Source organism: Capricornis sumatraensis, chromosome 7 (assembly GCF_032405125.1).
Source record: "Capricornis sumatraensis isolate serow.1 chromosome 7, serow.2, whole genome shotgun sequence".
NCBI classification, from domain to species: Eukaryota; Metazoa; Chordata; class Mammalia; order Artiodactyla; family Bovidae; genus Capricornis; species Capricornis sumatraensis.
Genome location: NC_091075.1, coordinates 97745109 through 97765776, shown reverse-complemented (window position 1 = coordinate 97765776; position 20668 = coordinate 97745109). Strand labels below are relative to the sequence as shown.

Below are 20668 nucleotides of genomic sequence, written 5' to 3'. Positions count from 1 at the left end.
TATGTTAATAATTTCATTAACATAAATGTTTGTTAATAATTTCATTAACATAAATATTTATGTTAATAATTTCATTAAAAGTCTATGTTAATTTCATTAACAGAAAACATTAAAAAAATAAAAGCTCTTAGGTATATCATCACAATTGGCGCATCCATTAAGTTTACATTTTGCTACACATTTTACATTGCATATCTCAAAAAAATTTGTAGCAATTTACCTTTGAATTGCTGTGTGACAAATTAAGTTCACAGAATTGAATTTAGAGGAAGTAATAGCTTTATTGAAGTTCCTGTGGTGGCTCATATGGTAAAGAATCTGCTTGCAATGCAGGAGACCCACGTTCAATCCCTGGGTGGGAAGATCTCCTGGAGAAGGAAATGGCTATTCACTCCAGTATCCTTGCCTGGAGAATTCCATGGGCAGAGAGCCTGGGGGGCTACAGTACATGGGGTCACAAAGAGTTGGACAGAGTATGAATCCATAGATTCCGACTCTGAAAATGCTTTTGGAAGTCTCTTCTGGATGAAACTGGAAATAATCTATGCCCACAGAAGGATTCTGCTAAGTGATTACCCTGTCTGTATCAGAGATAAACTACTAATTTTAAGATTGTAGATTTCTTTTCTGGGAGCCAAGAATTGAACTCTAAGCAAAATGGAGGTTTTGTTGGATGCTCTTTCAATATCTCCCAGATTCAAAGGCAGGACTGAATGTTCAAAACACAACAGTAATCCATAGGCAACTCCAAGAACTCAGCATTTGGAGTTAGACTGTCTCTTTTAGCTTCAGTGTCTGCTAGCCTGTGTATCTTCTTGAATATTACTTCATACCAGAATAAATCTTACTGACCCAACATGAATAAATCATCTGGGATAGACAGGAAAAAGCAGGACCCCTGTGGCCTCTGAGGGCCCTTTTCTGGATCTGGGCTCCCTTCCCAGAGGAAAAAGAACTGTTGTGAGCTGCCCCCCAAAGTTTGTCCTTTATGTTTGACCTCTTGGCTGCATTTTTTGTTTATTTCCCTATAAAAATTTTACTAGCATAATAATTTAATTTTTTTCTAAAAATATCACAATCTCTTGCTTATATTTATAACTATTAAATATTTTAAGCATAAAAAATTGCAAAGAGATAAACATGATGTTTATTAATATAACTACCATAACTAATACCCCTTAGCCAACATCCAGTTAAGCTTAAATCTACATTCACCCATACTGGCATCATAAATTTTAAAGAAATAAAGCATTACATAAAGCCTGCTCTCTAATTCTATTATTCTTCCCTCTTTCCAACCATCTCTTACCTTGCACAATTTCCAAGATTTGTGTACATTGCCGCCATGTAGCTAAATTAGAACATGAGTGTATCCATTAAAAAAAATCAGTTATTTTGTATGTTTTTAAAATTTATGTAAATGTTTGTAATAATGGTATTTCTTGATAAATTGCTGCTGTTGCACTTTCACTTGATAATTTATTGTTGTCCAAATAGAGTTCCAAGCACTTTGCTTATGTTGAAATTTGAAATTGAAATTGAAGTTGTTCACTCGTGTCTGACTCTTTGCGACCCCGTGGACTGTAGCCCACCAGGCTCCTCCGTCCATGGGATTCTCCAGGCAAGAATACTGGAGTGGGTTGCCATTTCCTTCTCCAGGGGATCTTCCCAACCCTGGGATCGAACCCAGGTCTCCCACATTGCAGGCAGATGCTTTAACCTCTGAGCTACCAGCTTATGTTAGTTTCTTTAATTCTCACACCCATTCTACTAACCTGATACTGTTATTAGTTCAATAGGCAGATAAGGAAACTAAGACATAGAAAGGAACAGAGCTTGTTAGTGACTGAGGGAAGGTCACCTTGCACATCTCACTCTGAAACATACCTTTTTTCTTTTAACTTAATGTGATTTTTTTTTAAGGATTTATCTAAACATTTAATCAAATTTTGTTTGATTTTCCCAAACTCATCAATCATATAACTCTTTAGGAAAGCATCAACCATGTAAAGCAATTGTTACAATATGACACGTGCAATCATTTATTCTATATGTCATTGATGATTTAGTTTTTTATTCATCTGGCATGTAATATGATACTACACACTGAAAACTGGCAACAAATTGCATCATTATTGTGTTTCAACTTGCTTACAAGATAGGTAGTTGTCACTATTGTCTCTTCATTTCCAAAATATGAGTTTAAAATGATTTAATTGTTTTTGGAGTCTGTCACAGTCCCACACAATGCCCAGCATCAATTATCTGGTTACATACACATTCCTGTGTTTTTTTTTTTTATTAAATTTATGTATTTTAATTGGAGGCTAATTACTTTACAATATTGTATTGGTTTTGCCATACATCAACATGAATCCACTCCCAATCCTGAACCCCCTCCCACCTCCCTCCCCATACCATCCCTCTGGGTCATCCCATTGCACCAGCCCCAAGCATCCTGTATCCTGCATCGAACCCAGACTGGCGATTCATTTCTTATATGATATTATACATGTTTCAATGCCATTCTCCCAAATCATCCCACCCTCTAATGAGGTGGATGAAACTGGAGCCGATTATACAGAGTGAAGTAAGACAGAAAGAAAAACACCAATACAGTATACTAACGCATATATATGGAATTTAGCAAGATGGTAATGATAACCCTGTATGCGAGACAGCAAAAGAGACACAGATGTATAGAACAGTCTTTTTAACATGATGTTTTTAAAAGATTCCATGTTGATATACAGAATACACTTAGTTTTTCACACTGATGCTGTACAGTATCCCATTCCATAAAGAGACCACAAGTTTATTCTCAGGTTTAAGAACATTTAGGTCATTTTGCTATTCTGAGCAATGGTTTAATGCACTGTGAGTAATTATCTTCATATATATATGAAGTAATTATCTTCATATATATATACTAATATATATGAAGATTATTGACAATTTCTCTTAGATATATATATCTACTAGTTTAAAGCTTGTACTCATCTTTATTTTTGCCAGATATTGCCAAATTTCTCTCTGAAGTACATGTAACAAACCCTTGGTAGCTAAGGGATTGTGGACTTGGAAATTCACATAATCTTTCACATCAAGGCACTTGCTATTAGAATATTGGTGTTCCCCAACGCCCCCCCGCCCCGACCTTTTTTTTTTTTTTTAACCATTTTTAACTCTATTTTCATTTGTGGAGAGAAGTGATGCAATCTTAGGATATTCAGACCTCTGTTACTGTCTAAACAATCCTACTGCATTTCACCATTAGACAAAGAACCAAGGTAACTTGTTCGCATAGAATATCGGGGCTATAATAATAGCTCCATAATACGGCAAAGAGATTCATTTTCAAATTTTGGTGATTCTGTATAAACTTTACTCTTTTTCATATTCCACAACCAGAAGTATCCAAAAAATGTTGTACTAGATCTGAAAATGGGTAGTGTTTATTAAGTAATAAACTGTATCTTCATTCTTTATGATGACTTTTTTTCTTATACTCACATATCTGTCTTTTGTGCATACCCTCAAACATGGTGCTGGTTGCCCATTCTTTTTTTAAATTTTGTTTGTTTGTTTTTTTGTTTTTTAAAATTTATTTATTTATTTATTTATTTTTACTTTACAATATTGTATTGGTTTTGCCATACATCCACATGTAAGTCAAGTCACTGGCTTGATTATGTCAATTCAAACAAAATAGTACCTGTTCTATATGGGAATAGGTTCTAGTGCAAATAAGATTTAAATGGGAAAGTTTATAACATACACAACATTTCTGGACCTCAAAACCATGTTTGGACTTCCGATTATTTGTAAGTGAAGAGACTTACGCAGTATAATACATGAAAAGAGGATATTAGACTGAGCAACTGAGAACACACAAAGATATAATTAAGTTTTCATATAAAAATAATTGATGAATTTAACTATTTAAAAAATATTTTTGCCTATATAAGATTACAGTATTGAAAAGGGGCATTCTTTTCTTTCAAATATGGCTGAAACTAAAAACTTTTGCATCTTCAGAACATGTTGGTGGGGTGCCTCCTAGATTCCTTTCCATAGGCTGGTACATTCAACTACAGATGCTGCATGTGATAATGGCTAATGGTTCACACCTGCATTCCCTTCGAAAAGGACTGCCCTTAGGTGACTTGAGCCACTTTCCCTCTCCCCCAACCCCTGTGACAGCTGAGGATTAATGGATGGAGACAGGAGAGGGGACAGACAGTATACATATAAGCACATTCCTCTTATCTCAAGCAGAACAGATATACAATTCATGCTCCCGAGATCCCTGCCTGATCAGACCGAGGCCAGATTTCCAATGAAACCACATTTCTGCCTTCTTTTTCCTCTATACAATCATGCATCCCTCATTCCCTTAATAGGTTTCACATGAGAGACCTTTCTCACTAAATCACATACGCCAAAATCTGCATCTTAGACTCTGCTTCTACAGCAGGGGTCCTCAGCCTTCAGGATCTAATGCCTGATGATCTGAGGTAAAGCTGATGTATAACGGGGCTGATGTAATAATAATAAAAAAAATAAAGTGCACAAAACTGTAATGTGCTTTAATCATCCTGAAACCATCCACCCCACTACAACCTTGGTCCATGGAATATTTGTCCTTGGTGCCAAAAACGTTGGGAACTGTTGTCTGGAGGACATGAACTAACACAACACATATTATTTCACTTCAGTTCAGTCACTCAGTAGTGTCCGACTGCAACCTCATGGACTGCAGCACGCCAGGCTTCCCTGTTCATCACCAACTCCTGGAGCCTACTCAAACTCATGTCCATTGCAACGGTGATGCCATCCAAACATCTCATTCTCTATCGTCCCCTTCTCCTCCTGCCTTCATTCTTTTCCAGCATCAGGGTCTTTTCTAATGAGCCGGTTCTTTGTATCAAGTGGTCAAAGTATTGGAGCTTCAGCATCAGTCCTTCCAATGAACACTCAGGACTGATCTCCTTTAGAATGGACTGGTTGGATCTCCTTGAAATCCAAGGGACTCTCAAGAGTCTTCTCCAACACCACAGTTCAAAAGCATCAATTCTTCAGTGCTTAGCTTTCTTTATAGTCCAACTCTCACATCCATACATGACTACTGGAAAAACCATAGCTTTGACTAGATGGACCTTTGTTGGCAAAGTAATGCCTCTGCTTTTGAATATGCTGTCCAGGTTAGTCATAGCATTTCTTCCAAGGAGCAAGCGTCCTTTAAATTCATGCCTTCAGTCACCATCTGAAGTGATTTGGGAGTCCAGAAAAAAGTCTGTCACTGTTTCCAGTGTTTCCCCATCTATTTCCCATGAAGTAATGGGACCAGATGCCATGATCTTAGTTTTCTGAATGCTGAGTTTTAAGCCAACTTTTTCACACTCCTCTTTCACTTTCATCAAGAGGCTCTTTAGTTCTCTTTCTGCCATAAGGGTGGTGTCATCTGTGTATCTGAGGTTACTGATATTTCTCCTGGCAATCTTGATTCCAGCTTGCACTTCTTCCAGCCTGGGATTTCGCATGATGTACTCTGCATATAAGTTAAAAAAGCAGGGTGACAACATACAGTCTTGACTTACTCCTTTCTTGATTTGGAACCAGTCTGTTGTTCCATGTCTAGTTCTAACTGTTGCTTCCTGACCTGCATACAGATTTCTCAGGAGACAGGTCAGGTGGTCTGGTATTCCCATCTCTTTAATAATTTTCCAGTTTGTTGTGATCCACCTGGCTTCCCAGATAGCACTAATGTTAAAGAACTTGCCTGTCAATGTAGGAGACACAAGAGACGTGGGTTCAATCCCTGCGTCAGGAAGATTCCCCTGGAGTAGGAAATGGCAATCTTGCTCCCAGTATTCTTCTCTGTCCCATGGACAGAGAAGCCTGACGGGCTATAGTCCATGGGACCACAGATTCGGACATGAGTATTGAGGGCACGCACACACACACACACACACACACACACACACACACACACACACAAAACATATACTAAAGATTAGAACACATTATAATTTTATTCTAGAAGTATCTTAGTTATATGAAAATTATGATCCCCATAGGGTGGGTGGATAAACTCAGATTGTAAAGTTGAAGAACTTAGTGTATAAGAAGTAGGAAATCCAAGACTCAAACTCAGATGAATATGGCTCCCTAATCTCTACTCTTTAGAATTTCTCACTGCCTCTGTATCACACTTTTATCCAGGAAATAAAAAATTAAAGATCTATTTGACTATACATTTTTTTATTGACATGGAAGTTGATGTGCATTCTGTTTTCCAAACATTGATGTAATTTGTTTAAGATGAAGGTAAGACTGTATGAGTCATATAATTTCCATAGGGTTTATTAGTGGACAAGCATGGATTCAATTAAAAAGGAAATAAACATCTGTATAATACCTTCATTTTCCTGAAAGGGAACATTTTATAGAAGCTGGAAAACAGCAAGGAGGGAAAAGATCATGTCAGCACAATGTTACTGGTCATATACAACGCAATCTTATGTTTCATAGAGATTTCAACACAGGAAATGGGTATATTAGGAACTGCCTAATTCATAGGTTTTCCTGAGCCACATACAGTAGTTTCTTTGAATGACTCTGAAGGAAAATCTGTAAGTAGTGCTTTTATACCAGCTTCAATAATGCATATTTCAAAGCCCAAATGGGTCAGCCATGTAACTGTTTACACAGTCAACATTCAGTGGGAAAATAAGTGTCAACAGGTTCCACTTTCCCAACCCAGAACAGAGTGTGACCCTCCATTTCAATCCTCACCAGTCTCTGATTAGGAAAGGACTATTTTATTGTTGTTTTAGTGGAATCAATAAATGCTGGAGTCTTTGTTTACTATCATCTCAAAAAATAACAACTCCTGTCACCCACCCCCACCCTGCCATGTCACTACTTAAAAGAGTTACATAATCCTATTACATTAGAAACCCTGCAGGGACAGCCTGTCCTTTTTGTCTTTGGAAAATAGCAAATATTATGCAAGCAGCAAAGTGGTTTGCACACAGCAGAAAACTAATGAAATGGACTGTGGTTTCTTATAACATTAAAAAATCTATAATATAAAGGCTTTTAGAAAATATTCTGACTGCTATAATATCTTGCCAATGACCAACAATCTTTAGATTTCTAATAAAATCTGCAAGTATGTATGGTCTCAAGGAACGCTCTCTACAATATTTTCTAAAGAAAGATTCAAAATTATTCAATACTTATCTTAGAAACTTAACAAAAGTTTTCATTCTTTCTACAATTTCTATATTATTTATAATTTTAGCTCTAGGAATGTTATAATTTATCACAGAAATCACATTATTTGCTAAATTGTCATCATGTATCATGCAGTGTAGACTTCCCTGGTGGCTCAGACGGTCAAGTGTCTGCCTACAATGCAGAAGACCCCGGTTCAATACCTGGATCGGGAAGATCTCCTGGAGAAGGAAATGGCAACCCACTTCAGTACTGTTACCTGGAAAATCCCATGGACGGAGAGGTCTGGTAGGCTACACAGTCCATGGGGTCCCAAAGAGTTGGACACGACTGAGTGACTTCACTTCACTTTATCATGCAGTGTGCCAAATGTTTAACCTATATTTTCTTTTCAGTACTCAGTCAATATTAAGATGCGTGCTAAGTCACTCCAGTTGCATCCGACTCTGTGCGACCCTATGGACTGAAGCCCACCAGGCTCCACTGTCCATGAGATTCCCCAGGCAACAATACTGGAGTTTTGGATTGCCATTTCCTTTTCCAGGGGATCTTCCCAACCCAGGGATCAAGCCTGAGTCTCCTGCATTGACAGGAGGGGTGTTTACCACTAGCGCCACCTGGGAGGCCCCGGTATTAAGATGAGGGTACTCTTAATAGTCCTTTTGCAAATGTTAATACTAGGTAAGTGGTAAGTTGGGAACTTTAGACCTCTAAAGCCAGGATCACACTCCTCTTCCCATTAATAAAATTATCATCAGCTGCTTATATATGCATGAATAGTATTCAAAACTCCCTCTCACCATTTCCTTATCAAAACAAAGTTATCTCCTGAATTACTCAAATCCATCTTTTTCTCACTATTCATTTTGTCATTTCTTTATTCCAGTCTTTTATTATCTATCTGTAATGCTACAATGACCTCCACGTTCTATCCCTACAGACATATACTTATCTTATGTACTGCCCCTGCTGTACCCTTAAAGTACACATCTGATCACACAGACCATTTGTGACTAGATTCTTTCAGGGATACCCATCACCTTCAGGACATTATCCACACTACTGAGCACAGCACAATGGAGTCCTCAGACCTCTTTGGCTTTCCTGCCATCTCCCGCACATTTATTTGAGACATATACACAAGGTAGAATTGACCAGGTTTGGTCACCAACTGGATGTGATACCTGGGGAATGGAAGAAGAACAGAAATTTGGTTTAGTAGCAATGGCATCCCACTCCAGTACTCTTGCCTGGAAAATCCCATGGACGGAGGAGCCTGGTAGGCTGCAGTCCATGGGGTTGCTAAGAGTCGGACAGGACTGAGCGACTTCTTTCTCACTTTTCACTTTAATGCATTGGAGAAGGAAATGGCAACCCACTCCAGTATTCTTCCCTGGAGAATCCCAGGGATGGGGGAGCCTAGTGGGCTCCCATCTATGGGGTCACACAGAGTCGGACATGACTGAAGTGACTTAGCAGTAGCAGTAGCAGTAGCAGATTAAATGAAGTATTTTGAGGTATAGCAAAATGTGGAGATAAACATTGGAATAGAGTCCAAGAATTCTTCTTCTCCAGCTCTCTGCTTAACACCTAAACAATGTCTTTCATCAAAGATGTATATCCAAAATCAGATCCATGATGTCTGTACCCCATTCACAATCTTAGAGTGTCCCATGTCCCAAAGAGCAGTAGCACCTTCTATCCAACTGTGAAGGCCAATATCCATGGCCACTCCCTCTCAGTCCCCTCGTTAGCAATATCCTGTTACCAATTTCTGCCCAGTTTACCTTCTAAATAACTCTCAAATCTTCTTCATCTTCCCTGTCATCTTCCTGGTCCAGGCTACCATCTCATCTTCTCTTATTGGCTCTTGAAATGCATTTATCGTATTGCAAAAATTAAAGCAACTGCTTTATGCTTTCTATCATTTATTTTCTATATTGAAAGCACACTGATCTTTTTTGTCTGAAAATCTGATCATATCATTTCTCAACCCACTTAAACGCAACCAGAACTTGTTGTGGTTTTCATTCATATCAATAGCACTTATCACACTTGCAATTTTGCTTTATCTGTATGTTTACTGAATCATACACTTTATTTTTCAAGCAACTCTAAACTCCTTAAGGCACTTGCCATCCACTGTCTCCTCAGAAGCTGATACAAGGCCTTCTGCAGAACCAGTTGTCACCATTCAATAAATAATTGAATAAATTAATAAATAGATAGGAAGCAAACAGAGGTAAGCCTCTTTTTAGATAGCAAGAAGCATAGTGAGTTCATGGGTTTGGGTGATTCACCAAGGGGAAATGTATATAGTGAAAAAGATGGAGCTCAAATGGATACATACAGTAGTCAGTCCAAGAAAGAAAGAGACTGAGGTCAAAAATCAGAAGACAGTTGGGAAACCACACAATAATCATGTCATAGATATCAAGATAGGAGAGAAAAAAGATTTATCAACTACATAAATACCTCAAAGCAATTTAGGAAGACCTTATCATCTCAGCATAATCCATTTTACCTCTTCACTCTGTTGTTTATCTAGTCTTTTCTTTACTGTGGTTGTTGTTTAGTTGCTAACTCATGTTCAACTCTTTGCAACTCATGGACTGTAGCCCACCAGGCTCCTCTGTCCATGGGATTTCCCAGGCAAGAATACTGGAGTGTGTTGCCCTTTCCTTCTCCAGGGGATCTTCCCAACCCAGGGACTGAATCCATGTCTCCTGCATTGCAAGTGGATTCTTTACTGCTGAGCCACTAGGGAAGCCCAGTATTTTCTTTGTAAAATCATCAAATCTTGACCTCAAGTATTTTTATTAGTCTCTATCATGGACATGAAATGCTCTCAAGATGTTACACCTTCATTCAAGCATCCTCTGTAAAAAGTCAACCATTTGATTATGATATTTCCGGAAATTGCAAAGAATAAAATAAAATACCTTTAATCTCATTCTCATTGAAATATTTAATTATTTAATATTTCCACTGATTTTTCTGAGAAAATGCATTTTGCTGTATCTCATATGTTCACTAATCAATCCTAAAGGAAATCAATCCTGAATATTCATTAGAAGGACCGATGCTGAAACTCCAATAATTTGACCACCTAATGTGAAGAGCCAGCTCATTAGAAAAGACCCTGTTGCTGGGAAAGATTGAGTGCAGGAGGAGAAGGGGACTACAGAGTATGAGATGGTTGGATGGCATCATCGACTCAATGGACATGAGTTTGAGCAAGCTCCAGGAGATGGTAAAGGACAGGGAAGCCTGGCATGCTACAGTTCATGGGGTCACAAAGGGTCAAACACAGCTGAGCAACTGAACAACAACAACAACAACAACATATGTTTACACAATGTGTTCAGCTTTCTGAGAACTTTTTATGTCCACCAGCATCACTATGATTTGCTTCTGACCTGAGTTTCGGGACATCTAGAACCAGAGCTGTTTAATGTGCTTTCTAAGCGCTTGTTATACTCTTAATAAATGCCTCATTGTGGGGAGTGTTAAACACTTCATAGATGGAGCAATCAGAAAATTACACCTTCTCAGGAAACAATAAATCTGCTTACAAATGAGAAAAAAATGGCTAGCTATTTTAGTCTTCAAAGAAGTTTTAAATCTGAAATTTATGAGGCATGAGGTAGAAATGTTTTCTTATATGAATAGCTCACCTTTAAAATATAATTAAATACTCTGTTACTAGGAAAAAATACTCATGATACCTGTCATTTGAAGTACTACAAAATTATTTCAAACATTTTTGTACATGAATTACACATAAGGCTCAATGTTTTGTCTAAAGAAAATGAAGCATCATAGTAATTTAAAATTGAGTATTTTGGAAAAGATGTAAAATAATGTGGGCTTATGCATACATACCTATATATATGTATATATATATATACTTATACATGGTATTTGTATATGTTTATATATATATATATATACATATTCAGATACTATACATACATAGTATTTTGCAAGCATTATATACAACATTCAGAGGTAACTATGAAATAATACTAAGTCTTGAATTCAACTGAGTTACCTCTGGCTTATCACATTTCTTTTAAAAGGGACTTATAGAAATAATATCAATATCTAAAACATCTGAACCACTAAAAGCTTTAAAGGAAGTACATTTTCAAGAAATTTTAGTCTTTAAATAGCAGCTCTATGTACTTTTAATTTTCGTAAAACCCTATTCTCTTCCAGGGCATAGCCCAAGACTACATCCCCAGGCAGCAGCTTTGTGGGGATTGTATAAATGTGTATAATAAGCAAATAACCCTATAACTTACACATTGAAAGTATTAGGTGGGGGCTCCTGGGGATGGGGGACTGAGAGGAGGCCTGCTTTTCTAAATTCCAGGCTCTATAGCAGTGTCAACTCAAAGCATAAAAATTAAAAAAAAAAAAAAAAACTAATAAATCACATTTGCAATTAGTTGACCAGAGGAAGAAACAGGACACTCAGAAAAAGATCCAATTACACTAAATAGCATTTCAAACTTGGGATCACCAAACTTAAAAACATACTCAGAAGTTATGAGTGTGGGAAAGTAAATCCCATCTTCTTCTAATTTCCCAGCTACATTTAAAGAAAATTACCTGGGTAAATTGCTACAAAATTAGAGCTTCAAACCTTATTAGGCCATGCAGGTCAACTATGCCAGTTCTAAAACTATATCATAATTTTTTTACTATTTACTTTCAATAAGATGGAACAAAAAGAGTAGCAAATGTGCCCCTGAGATGAAGTTCTCCATATATTTTGTATCTATGCATTATGCAGAGAAATCTCAATGCTCAGGAAATAGTCATTTCCCTTGGAGAGTTCAGACCTCATAAAATTCACATATAATTTCTGCTGACAGCAAATTAATATAGATTCAAATCTCATGAATATTGTATATTTTATAGGATTACTTTTTTAAAGCATATCCATTTAGTAAATGGCTTTTAAGTAAGCTTATGATCCTAATATTGATAATTAGATCTTTCTAAAACATACTGTATTCTGTTGTAAATAGTTTGCTCTAAAACAATTTGGAGTCTTCATTAAGACAAGACTAGATACAAAGTTAAGCCTTAAATGCTGCCCTTGATACAATGACATGCATTCTGCTGATTATAATAGTATCACAAAGTCAAAGGTCCAAATAAATGACCACATGTTATTTTCAGAGTCAGCAGCAAGTCTAAAAAAAATGCTAGTTTCCAAATCAATGACAGCCTACCAAACATTAAATGACTCAAAAAAGTTAAATTTAGGATGTTTTTCTAAGGGGGAGAAAAAAAAAAACACAAAAAACACCCTATACTGATGTAATTAAAGGTCATTTAGAAGCAATGTCAAAAAAATAGATAAACTCCCAGAAGAGTTATCTCATTTTCCCAAATCCAAATTCACCAGTCTACCTAGTAGATAAACCTATAGATTCCTTTATCCCTCCCATGAGTGGCCTCTTCCCCTCTCAAAGGCAAGCCCTTTCCTTGCGTTCTGAATCCCATTCCTCCAGCAAAGTTCCCCTCCGTCCTCTACAGCATCAACACTCTCTCTATGGGTCATTCCCATTGATGTAAACTTGGTTAATAAACACTTTGGCCACCTGATGGGAAGAGCCGTCTTGTTGGAAAAGACCCTGATGCTGGGAACTATTGAAGGCCAAAGGACAAGGGGACAACAGAGGATGAGATGGTTGGATGGCATCACTGACTCGATGGACATGAGTTTGAGCAATCTCTGGCACATGGTTAAGGACGGGGAAGCCTGGCGTGCTACAATCCATGGGGCCGCAAAGAGTCGGGTACAACTTAGTGACTGAACAACAACAACAATGACCCATCTTCAGTTCAGCTCAGTTCAATTCAGTCACTCAGTCGTGTCCGATCCTTTGCGACCCCATGAATCGCAGCACACCAGGCCTCCTTGTCCATCACCAACTCCTAGAGTTCACGCAGACTCATGTCCATCGAGTCGGTGATGCCATCCAGCCATCTCATCCTCTGTTGTCCCCTTCTCCTCCTGCCCCCAATCCCTCCCAGCATCAGAGTCTTTTCCAATGAGTCAACTCTTTGCATGAGGTGGCCAAAGTACTGGAGTTTCAGCTTCAGCATCATTCCTTTCAAAGAACACCCGGGGCTGATCTCCTTTAGAATGGACTGGTTGGATCTCCTTACAGTCCAAAGGACTCTCAAAGAGTCTTCTCCAACATCACAGTTCAAAAGCATCAATTCTTCAGAGCTCAGCTTTCTTCATAGTCCAACTCTCACATCCATACATGACTACTGGAAAAACCATAGCCTTGACTAGACGGACCTTAGTTGGCAAAGTAATGTCTCTGCTTTTAAAGCATAATAAAACAAATTTCCTGGACTCTTGATCCTGTACCAGTTATCAATCAATATCTAAGTGATACTTCACTACAGAAATCCTCAAAAACAGTTGATCTTCCTTATCTTCACCCATACACCTTTTTCTTTACCTACTCCAAGGAGACACTTAACCACAGTCTTCCACTGAAACTGCCCTTGCCAGCACAATCCATGATATTTACCTACCCAAAAACAACAGCAAACTTTATCTGTTGAATTGATTGGATTTTTCATGGATTGAATTCTGTCCCCCTCAAAAGATATGTTGAGATCTTAACCTCTAGTACCTGTCAGGACAACCTTATTTGGAAATAGGTTTTTTGTAGACATAATGAAATTAATATGAAGTCCTATTCAGGGTAGGGGGGTGCTAATCCCATATGACTGGTGCCTCTATGAGAACAGAAGACCCAAACACAGGTACACAAGGAGAAATGTCCTGTGATGACAGTAGCAGAGATCAAAGTGATTCTCTACAGACCAAAGTATACCAATGATTGCCAGCAACACCAGAAGCTGAGAAAGGAATGGAACAGATTCTTCCCTAGACCCTTCAGAATGTTTCTGCTGACACTGTGATTTCAGACTTCTGGCCTTCAGAACTGTGAGAGAACAAATTTCTGTTGTTTTAAGCCGCTTGGGTTATGGTAATTTCCTATGGCAGCACTGGAAAATTGATACATCCTCTTATGTAGCCTCTCAGCAGCAATTGCCTTGCTGAGCATTATTTCCTTGGAGGTTTTTTTTTTTTTCCACAGCATGGCTCTCACCTGATTTTTCTCCTACGTGCTATTTCTGTTTCCTTAGCTACTTCTTTGACACATTTCAGATCTCTATACTTCGGAGTGTCTTAAAAATCTGTCATAGAACCTCACTCTTTTTACCCATACTCTCTTCCTGGTTAACTTTTGCAAGTTCATGATTTTACATACCATTTAGATGTTGTAAAGAATCTGCCAGCAATGCAGGAGACCTGGGTTGGATCCCTGCATTGGGAAGATCCCCTGGAGAAGGAAATGGCAACCCACTCCAGTATTTTAGCCTGGGAAATCTCATGAACAGAGGAGGCTGGCAGGTCACAGTCCATGGGGTCTCAAAGAGTCAGACACGACTGAGTGACTAATACTAGATGTTGATAACTTTCAGGTTTATATGCTAGCCAAGACTTCTCTCAATTTCCAAACCAATATATGTAAATGACCAATCCACTTCTCCACTTGGGCATCTAATAGGCATCACAAAATTAATGTAGAAAAATAGAACTATTTCATTATTGATTTCTGAAATAAGTTCTCCAGTCACACAAAATGCCACCATCATCCCCGCCTGTTCAAATGATAAACCTAGAAGGCATCCTGATTTCCTCTTTCTTTAAGATTTCACATCCAAACCATCACTGAGTCCTGTCTGCTTTGCCTCTAAAACATAGACACGATTCAGTTGAGATGAACTTCCCTCCATCTCAACTACAACCATGCCGTTTTAAGAGTTTCTTCTTTTGCTGATTGACTATAAGAGCTCCCTAACTTTTCTGCTTGCTTCTGCTTGACTTCCCCATATTATCCTACTGCACACAGCAGTGGTGAAGTCAGTCTAAAGTGGAAGCCAGATCATGTCACTTCTCTACTTAAGATCATCCATCCATCGACTTCTTATCACAGTAATAAAAAAATAAATATAAACATTAAAAAAGAATAAAGCAAAAATTCCTTATAACCTGTATGGTCCAGTTTCTGACCTTCTCTCTGACCTCATCTGTCTTTATAATTTCCTTCAATAACTGCCTTCCAGTCATTTCAGTTTTCTTATCATCTCTTTATTATGCCATGATTGCTGTTATCTCGGGAGATTTTAATGCATGTTCCTTCTTAATGAGATATATTGCACCCTCTCAAGTATTTATCTCTTTGGGATGTCTCACTCTTCACATTCCAGGACTATCTTACTCATTTCATTCCAGTCTCAACAGTTGTAACCTCCTTAAAGTGATTTTCCTGTACACAAGTAGCTAAAGCATCCAACCACTGTCTATTCAATCTCTATATCTGATATTCTAATTCTGTGCTCTTCATAGCACCCATCCAAAGTTGAAATTAACTATTCCATTTTTGTTTTGCTCACCTATTCTCTATCATGAGAATAGAAATGCTTTAAGGTCACAGATTCTTCAGTGTCCCAGTGTCCCAGAGACTAAAACAGTTCCAGGCTTGAGCAGGTGCATAAGAAGCATGAGATTGGAAAATAGATCAGAGTTGGGCAAGAAAATGATAACAGGTGTTATCATTTAAGAGGCTGTTATAGTAATATATTTAAGATGTGATGGGGGTTTGAATCTAGATAAATGCTATTTGAGATGGTAAAAATTGATGTAATTTGACATATCTAAAAGAACTTAGTAGTTCATTCAGGAGAAGGCAATGGCACCCCACTCAGTACTCTTGGCTGGAAACTCCCACGGATGGAGGAGCCTGGTAGGCTGCAGTCCATGGGGTCGCGAAGAGTCAGACACGACTGAGCGAATTCACTTTCACTTTTCACTTTCATGCATTGGAGAAGGAAATGGTAATCCACTCCAGCATGCTTGCCTGGAGAATCCCAAGGACGGAGGAGCCTGCCAGGCTGCCATCTATGGGGTCACACAGAGTTGGACACGACTGAAGTGACTTAGCAGCAGCAGCAGCAGTAGCTCATTCAACATGGGTGAGAGAGAATTAAGAGTTTATTATAACTGACATACTTCTGATTGAGTAAATGAGTGAATGATGCTGTTATTCATTGTTAAAGGAAATACCAGTGGAATAGAAAGGTTAAAAAGGCATTTTTGAGAGGCATTAGACCATTTCAGAACAAAACATGAGCCTCGGGTCTCTAAAGCTGTTTGTGTTTTTTGGTGCCACTGCCTAACCATGGGCCATTTTTCTACCCTGAGAAACCTGACTTCTATCCTTACTATGAATAGAATTTGTTCTTGTCAAGTATTTTTTGGGGAGGGGGGTTCAGGATGGGGAACTCATGTACATCTGTGGCTGATTCATGTCAATGGATGGCAAAACCAATACAGTATTATAAAGTAAAAATAAATATTAAAAAAAAAATTAAGTGAATAAAAATAAACTGAATGTTCCCAAACACAACAGATCCTTTTCCAGACCTTATCCTGCTTGACCACTGATGATCATTTGCTTTTTCTTTAAGGTTCTTACCATGGATTACTATGACACCACATTTTTCTACCTGTCTTCCTCCTTTCTAGCTGCTCTTTCCAAAAAGGGCAGATAAATTCCAACTTTTCTGTTGTGATTTATAAAGTCCTCCAAGTCTAGTGTCCACCCATATTTCCAACCTCACCTCTTTTGAATTTCACTCAGCCCATTTCCACCAAGAAACTTTCCCTGATTTCAAGTCCAGGATCATTCTATACAATTACCTAACCAAAGATGATATTTTTTCTTTCTGAGGTACATTGAGGATTTTATCTGCATGTGACATCTTCAAGCGACACGATAGAAAAATACAATTTTTTTAATTGAGAAAACTTTGGTAAAAATAGACACTCTTATAACATATTTTTCTGTTGCTCTAAAATTTGCATCCTGCTACTTCTGATTCCTTTCCTGTAAGTCACTCATTACAGTTTCAGCATAAATATTTGTCTATTTTTACATACAGAAGACTGTTATTACCAGTATTATATTAGCAAAGCATGAAAGTAAACATTCCAAATAATATTAGCAATTTTAAATATCTAATTTAGCACAAGTTTTAATAAAGCAAGAGCATATCCCCCTTGGATAACTCAAAATCATCTCTCTCCATTATGTGGTTTCTAGCATACCTCCCAGAGTAGGACTATACGGAAGACTCTATCTTCTAGAGACAGAATGAAATCAGGTACACAGTGGGAAAATCTTCAAGGTGAGTGTATAAAATGACTCGGAGAAGTGTACTAAGAGATGGGGCTGAAAAGAAGCAAGAAGTTTCAATATAGCAGTAGCACAAAGTTGGAGATGACAACCATATATAGGCATTTTCTGCCACATATAGGCATTTTCTCCACAGCAAATATGCAGAATGACACTAATATTTTTCACCATGTAGCTATTTCTACAGATATAAACTGACATAATTTTCCCACATATATTCCTATAATATATTCCAATAATAAAGAGCTCTGTTATATCCCTCATGAATTACCTTTCAGAGGCAGTATTTAAAATTAAATTATCAACTAACTAGACATTATATACTAATGTGCCTTTAAGGTATACGTTTTTAATCTCTGAATGAAATGCACTCACGCTCACTTTTCCACTGCGATTGTCTTCTTCTCTCGCTGCCAGAGCCTTCAGAAAATTATCGTGTAGGTCTTTACCAGCACTTGTTAGTGTCCTAGAAAAAAAGCCCATCTCCAGTTATATTAGCTAAACAAATATATTGAAAATATTCTTGGTACAAAAAAGCAACCTTTTTATTTCAAGTGATAATTCCTTCAACACGAAAACTACATATAAACAGTATACACAATTCACAATCATTATAAATCATATGTAATTATAATAAACTATCAGATTCTTAAATTTAATTTCATACAGTTATAGAGTCTTTATTTTAAAATAATTGGAATCAAGATTATAAATAATATCAATACTCATTCCAGATACAGTTAATTGCACTTACATGTCCATTTTATTCTTTTTATCATGTCATTGAATTTCAAACTATGTATTCTCCTCACTACCCACAATAATTTAAAATGGACTGTAATTTAAGCACAATTTATTTAATATAATAAACATAAAATATCAGCCACTTAGCCCAATTCAGTTACAGGAATAGGACACTATTTTAGCTCTATGAGTGGAGATACTCAAGGCAAGACAGGAAACTAGGTTATCCTTGTCAGATAAAAGAAAGTATTAAGAATTCAAGAGAGAAATGACTTTCTCTGGAAATAAATTTTAAAGGAAATTTATCACAATGATCTTGATCAAGCAACACCAAACCACAAAATAAACAGTGAGTTCAAAAGTGATTACAAAATAATCATCCTTTCTTTATTTGGCAATATTCTATATATTCAACAAACATTTCTACTGTGTGTCTACTATGAACCAGGAACTATACAAAGGACAAGTTAATGAGATATGATTCCTGCTCTCAAGTTGCCTGTGGTCTCATAGAAGTCAGTAGATACAGAAACATTATAATATCATACTGTGTGATAAGTATAATAATAGAGATATGGATGGATTTTGAGTTCACAAGAGAAATATCCTAGGTATTTGAAGAAAAGTCAACTTAAGCTTTAAAGCTATCATTGAACTAAACATTAAAAGATGAGACAGCATTAGCCAGTTTGAGGGTAGGGGTATTGGAAGAGGGAAAGAGTTATGAGTAATTACAAAGGAATTCAAGAATAGAGATGAAAATCTGCCAAGTACCCTTGAAAATGGAAGTTAGTCGCTCAGTCATGCCTGACTCTTTGTGACCCTATGGACCGCAGCCTCCCAGGCTCCTCTGTCCACAGAATTCTCCAGGCAAGAATACTGGAGTGGGTTACCATTTCCTTCTCCAGGGGATCTTCCCAACCCAGGGATCGAGCCCAGATCTCCCACATTGCAGGTAGACTCTTTACTGTCTGAGCCACCAGGAAAGCATTGAGTAATTATTAAAAAATTAATTGGGTAATCATTACCCTTGGGTAATTATAAAAAAAAGATCAGAGAGTAAGTACAGGAAGTAAGGGAGAAACCATATAAAATTAACAAAAGCTAACATTTTTATAGACATACTATTGTAAATATTTAGTAAAAGTCACTCAGCTACTTAGAGCAGATCTATTTTCAAACCCAGGATGTGTGGTTCTAAAACTCATTCTCATAACCAACAGGCTGTGCTGCCTTTCCAGGAAGCCCTTGTATGCTACATTAAGAAACCTGAACCTTGTCTTCTAGATGTTGAACCACAACGGTCATACGCAAGGGAATAAGATGGTCAATGTTGTATTTTAGTTATAGCATCCAGTGGTTGTGATAAACATAACCTGGAGGAGAAGCACACTGGAAATATTAATTAGAGAGCTTTGGTAAGAGATAATGAAGACGTGACTTAAAGCAGCGGTGGCAAGAATAAGAGGTAGATTTGGGAAATATTAATAGGGAAATAGACCCGGGATTTCTTTTTCTAAAAAGTTAAAGAGAGATTATTACCAGGTTTCTTTAAATCAATATGGGCATATACAGCATGCAACCTAATGATTATTTTGTTGAACAATACATGCAACTTATTAAACTAATCATAACTTGCCAGCTTCTTCTTTACTAGTTTTATATGCCTCGGCTTATAGTATCAATGGACTCCCCAGGTGATGCTAGTGGTAAAGAACTCACCAGTGTAGGATATGTAAGAGAAGTAGGTTCGATCCCTGGGTTGGGAAAATCCCGTGGAGGAGAGCCTGGCAATCCACTCCAATATTCTTGCCTGGAGAATCTCGTGAATAAAGGAGGCTGGTGGGCTATAGTGCATGGGGTCACAGTCAGACATGACTGAAGTGACTTAGGATGCACACACGCATAGTATCAATATCAACTAATAATCAAAACACCTGTGTGTGTGCATGCTCAGTCACTCAGTCATGTCTAATACTTTGCAACTGTACCGACGCACTGTACCCCACCAGGCTTCTCTGTCCACGGAATTTCCCAGGCAAGAATACTGCAGTGGGTTGCCGTTTTCTATTCCAGGGGATCTTCCCAACCCAGTGATCAAATCAATGTCTCCTAAATCTCCTGCATTAGCAGGTAAATTCTTTACCCCTGGGCCACCAGACATCTAACTATACATAAAAATAACTACTAATCGGTACTAATGGAGAGAATCATGTGTTTGAGAAATTTCTCAATCTGTTGCTCTGTTTAAAAGTAAGTCTTCCATATTATAATACACCTATGTATTTCTGACATTAAATCTCCAAAATATTCAATTTATTTTGTCAGAAGCTTGCCCAGAGAGAAATATTGCTTCAATGCTCACAAAATAATCT

At 37.6% G+C, this 20668-nt stretch overlaps 1 protein-coding gene across 2 annotated transcripts in view; it reads right to left on the bottom strand.

Moving 5' to 3' along the window:
* CFAP299 (cilia and flagella associated protein 299) overlaps window positions 1-20668 on the bottom strand; it is a 697792-nt gene that overhangs the window by 405567 nt on the left and 271557 nt on the right. For both annotated transcript variants that reach the window (XM_068975708.1, XM_068975709.1), the window contains exon 3: window positions 17925-18015. In XM_068975708.1, the coding sequence (XP_068831809.1) occupies window positions 17925-18015 (91 nt within the window). The remainder of the gene's footprint in view (window positions 1-17924; window positions 18016-20668) is intronic.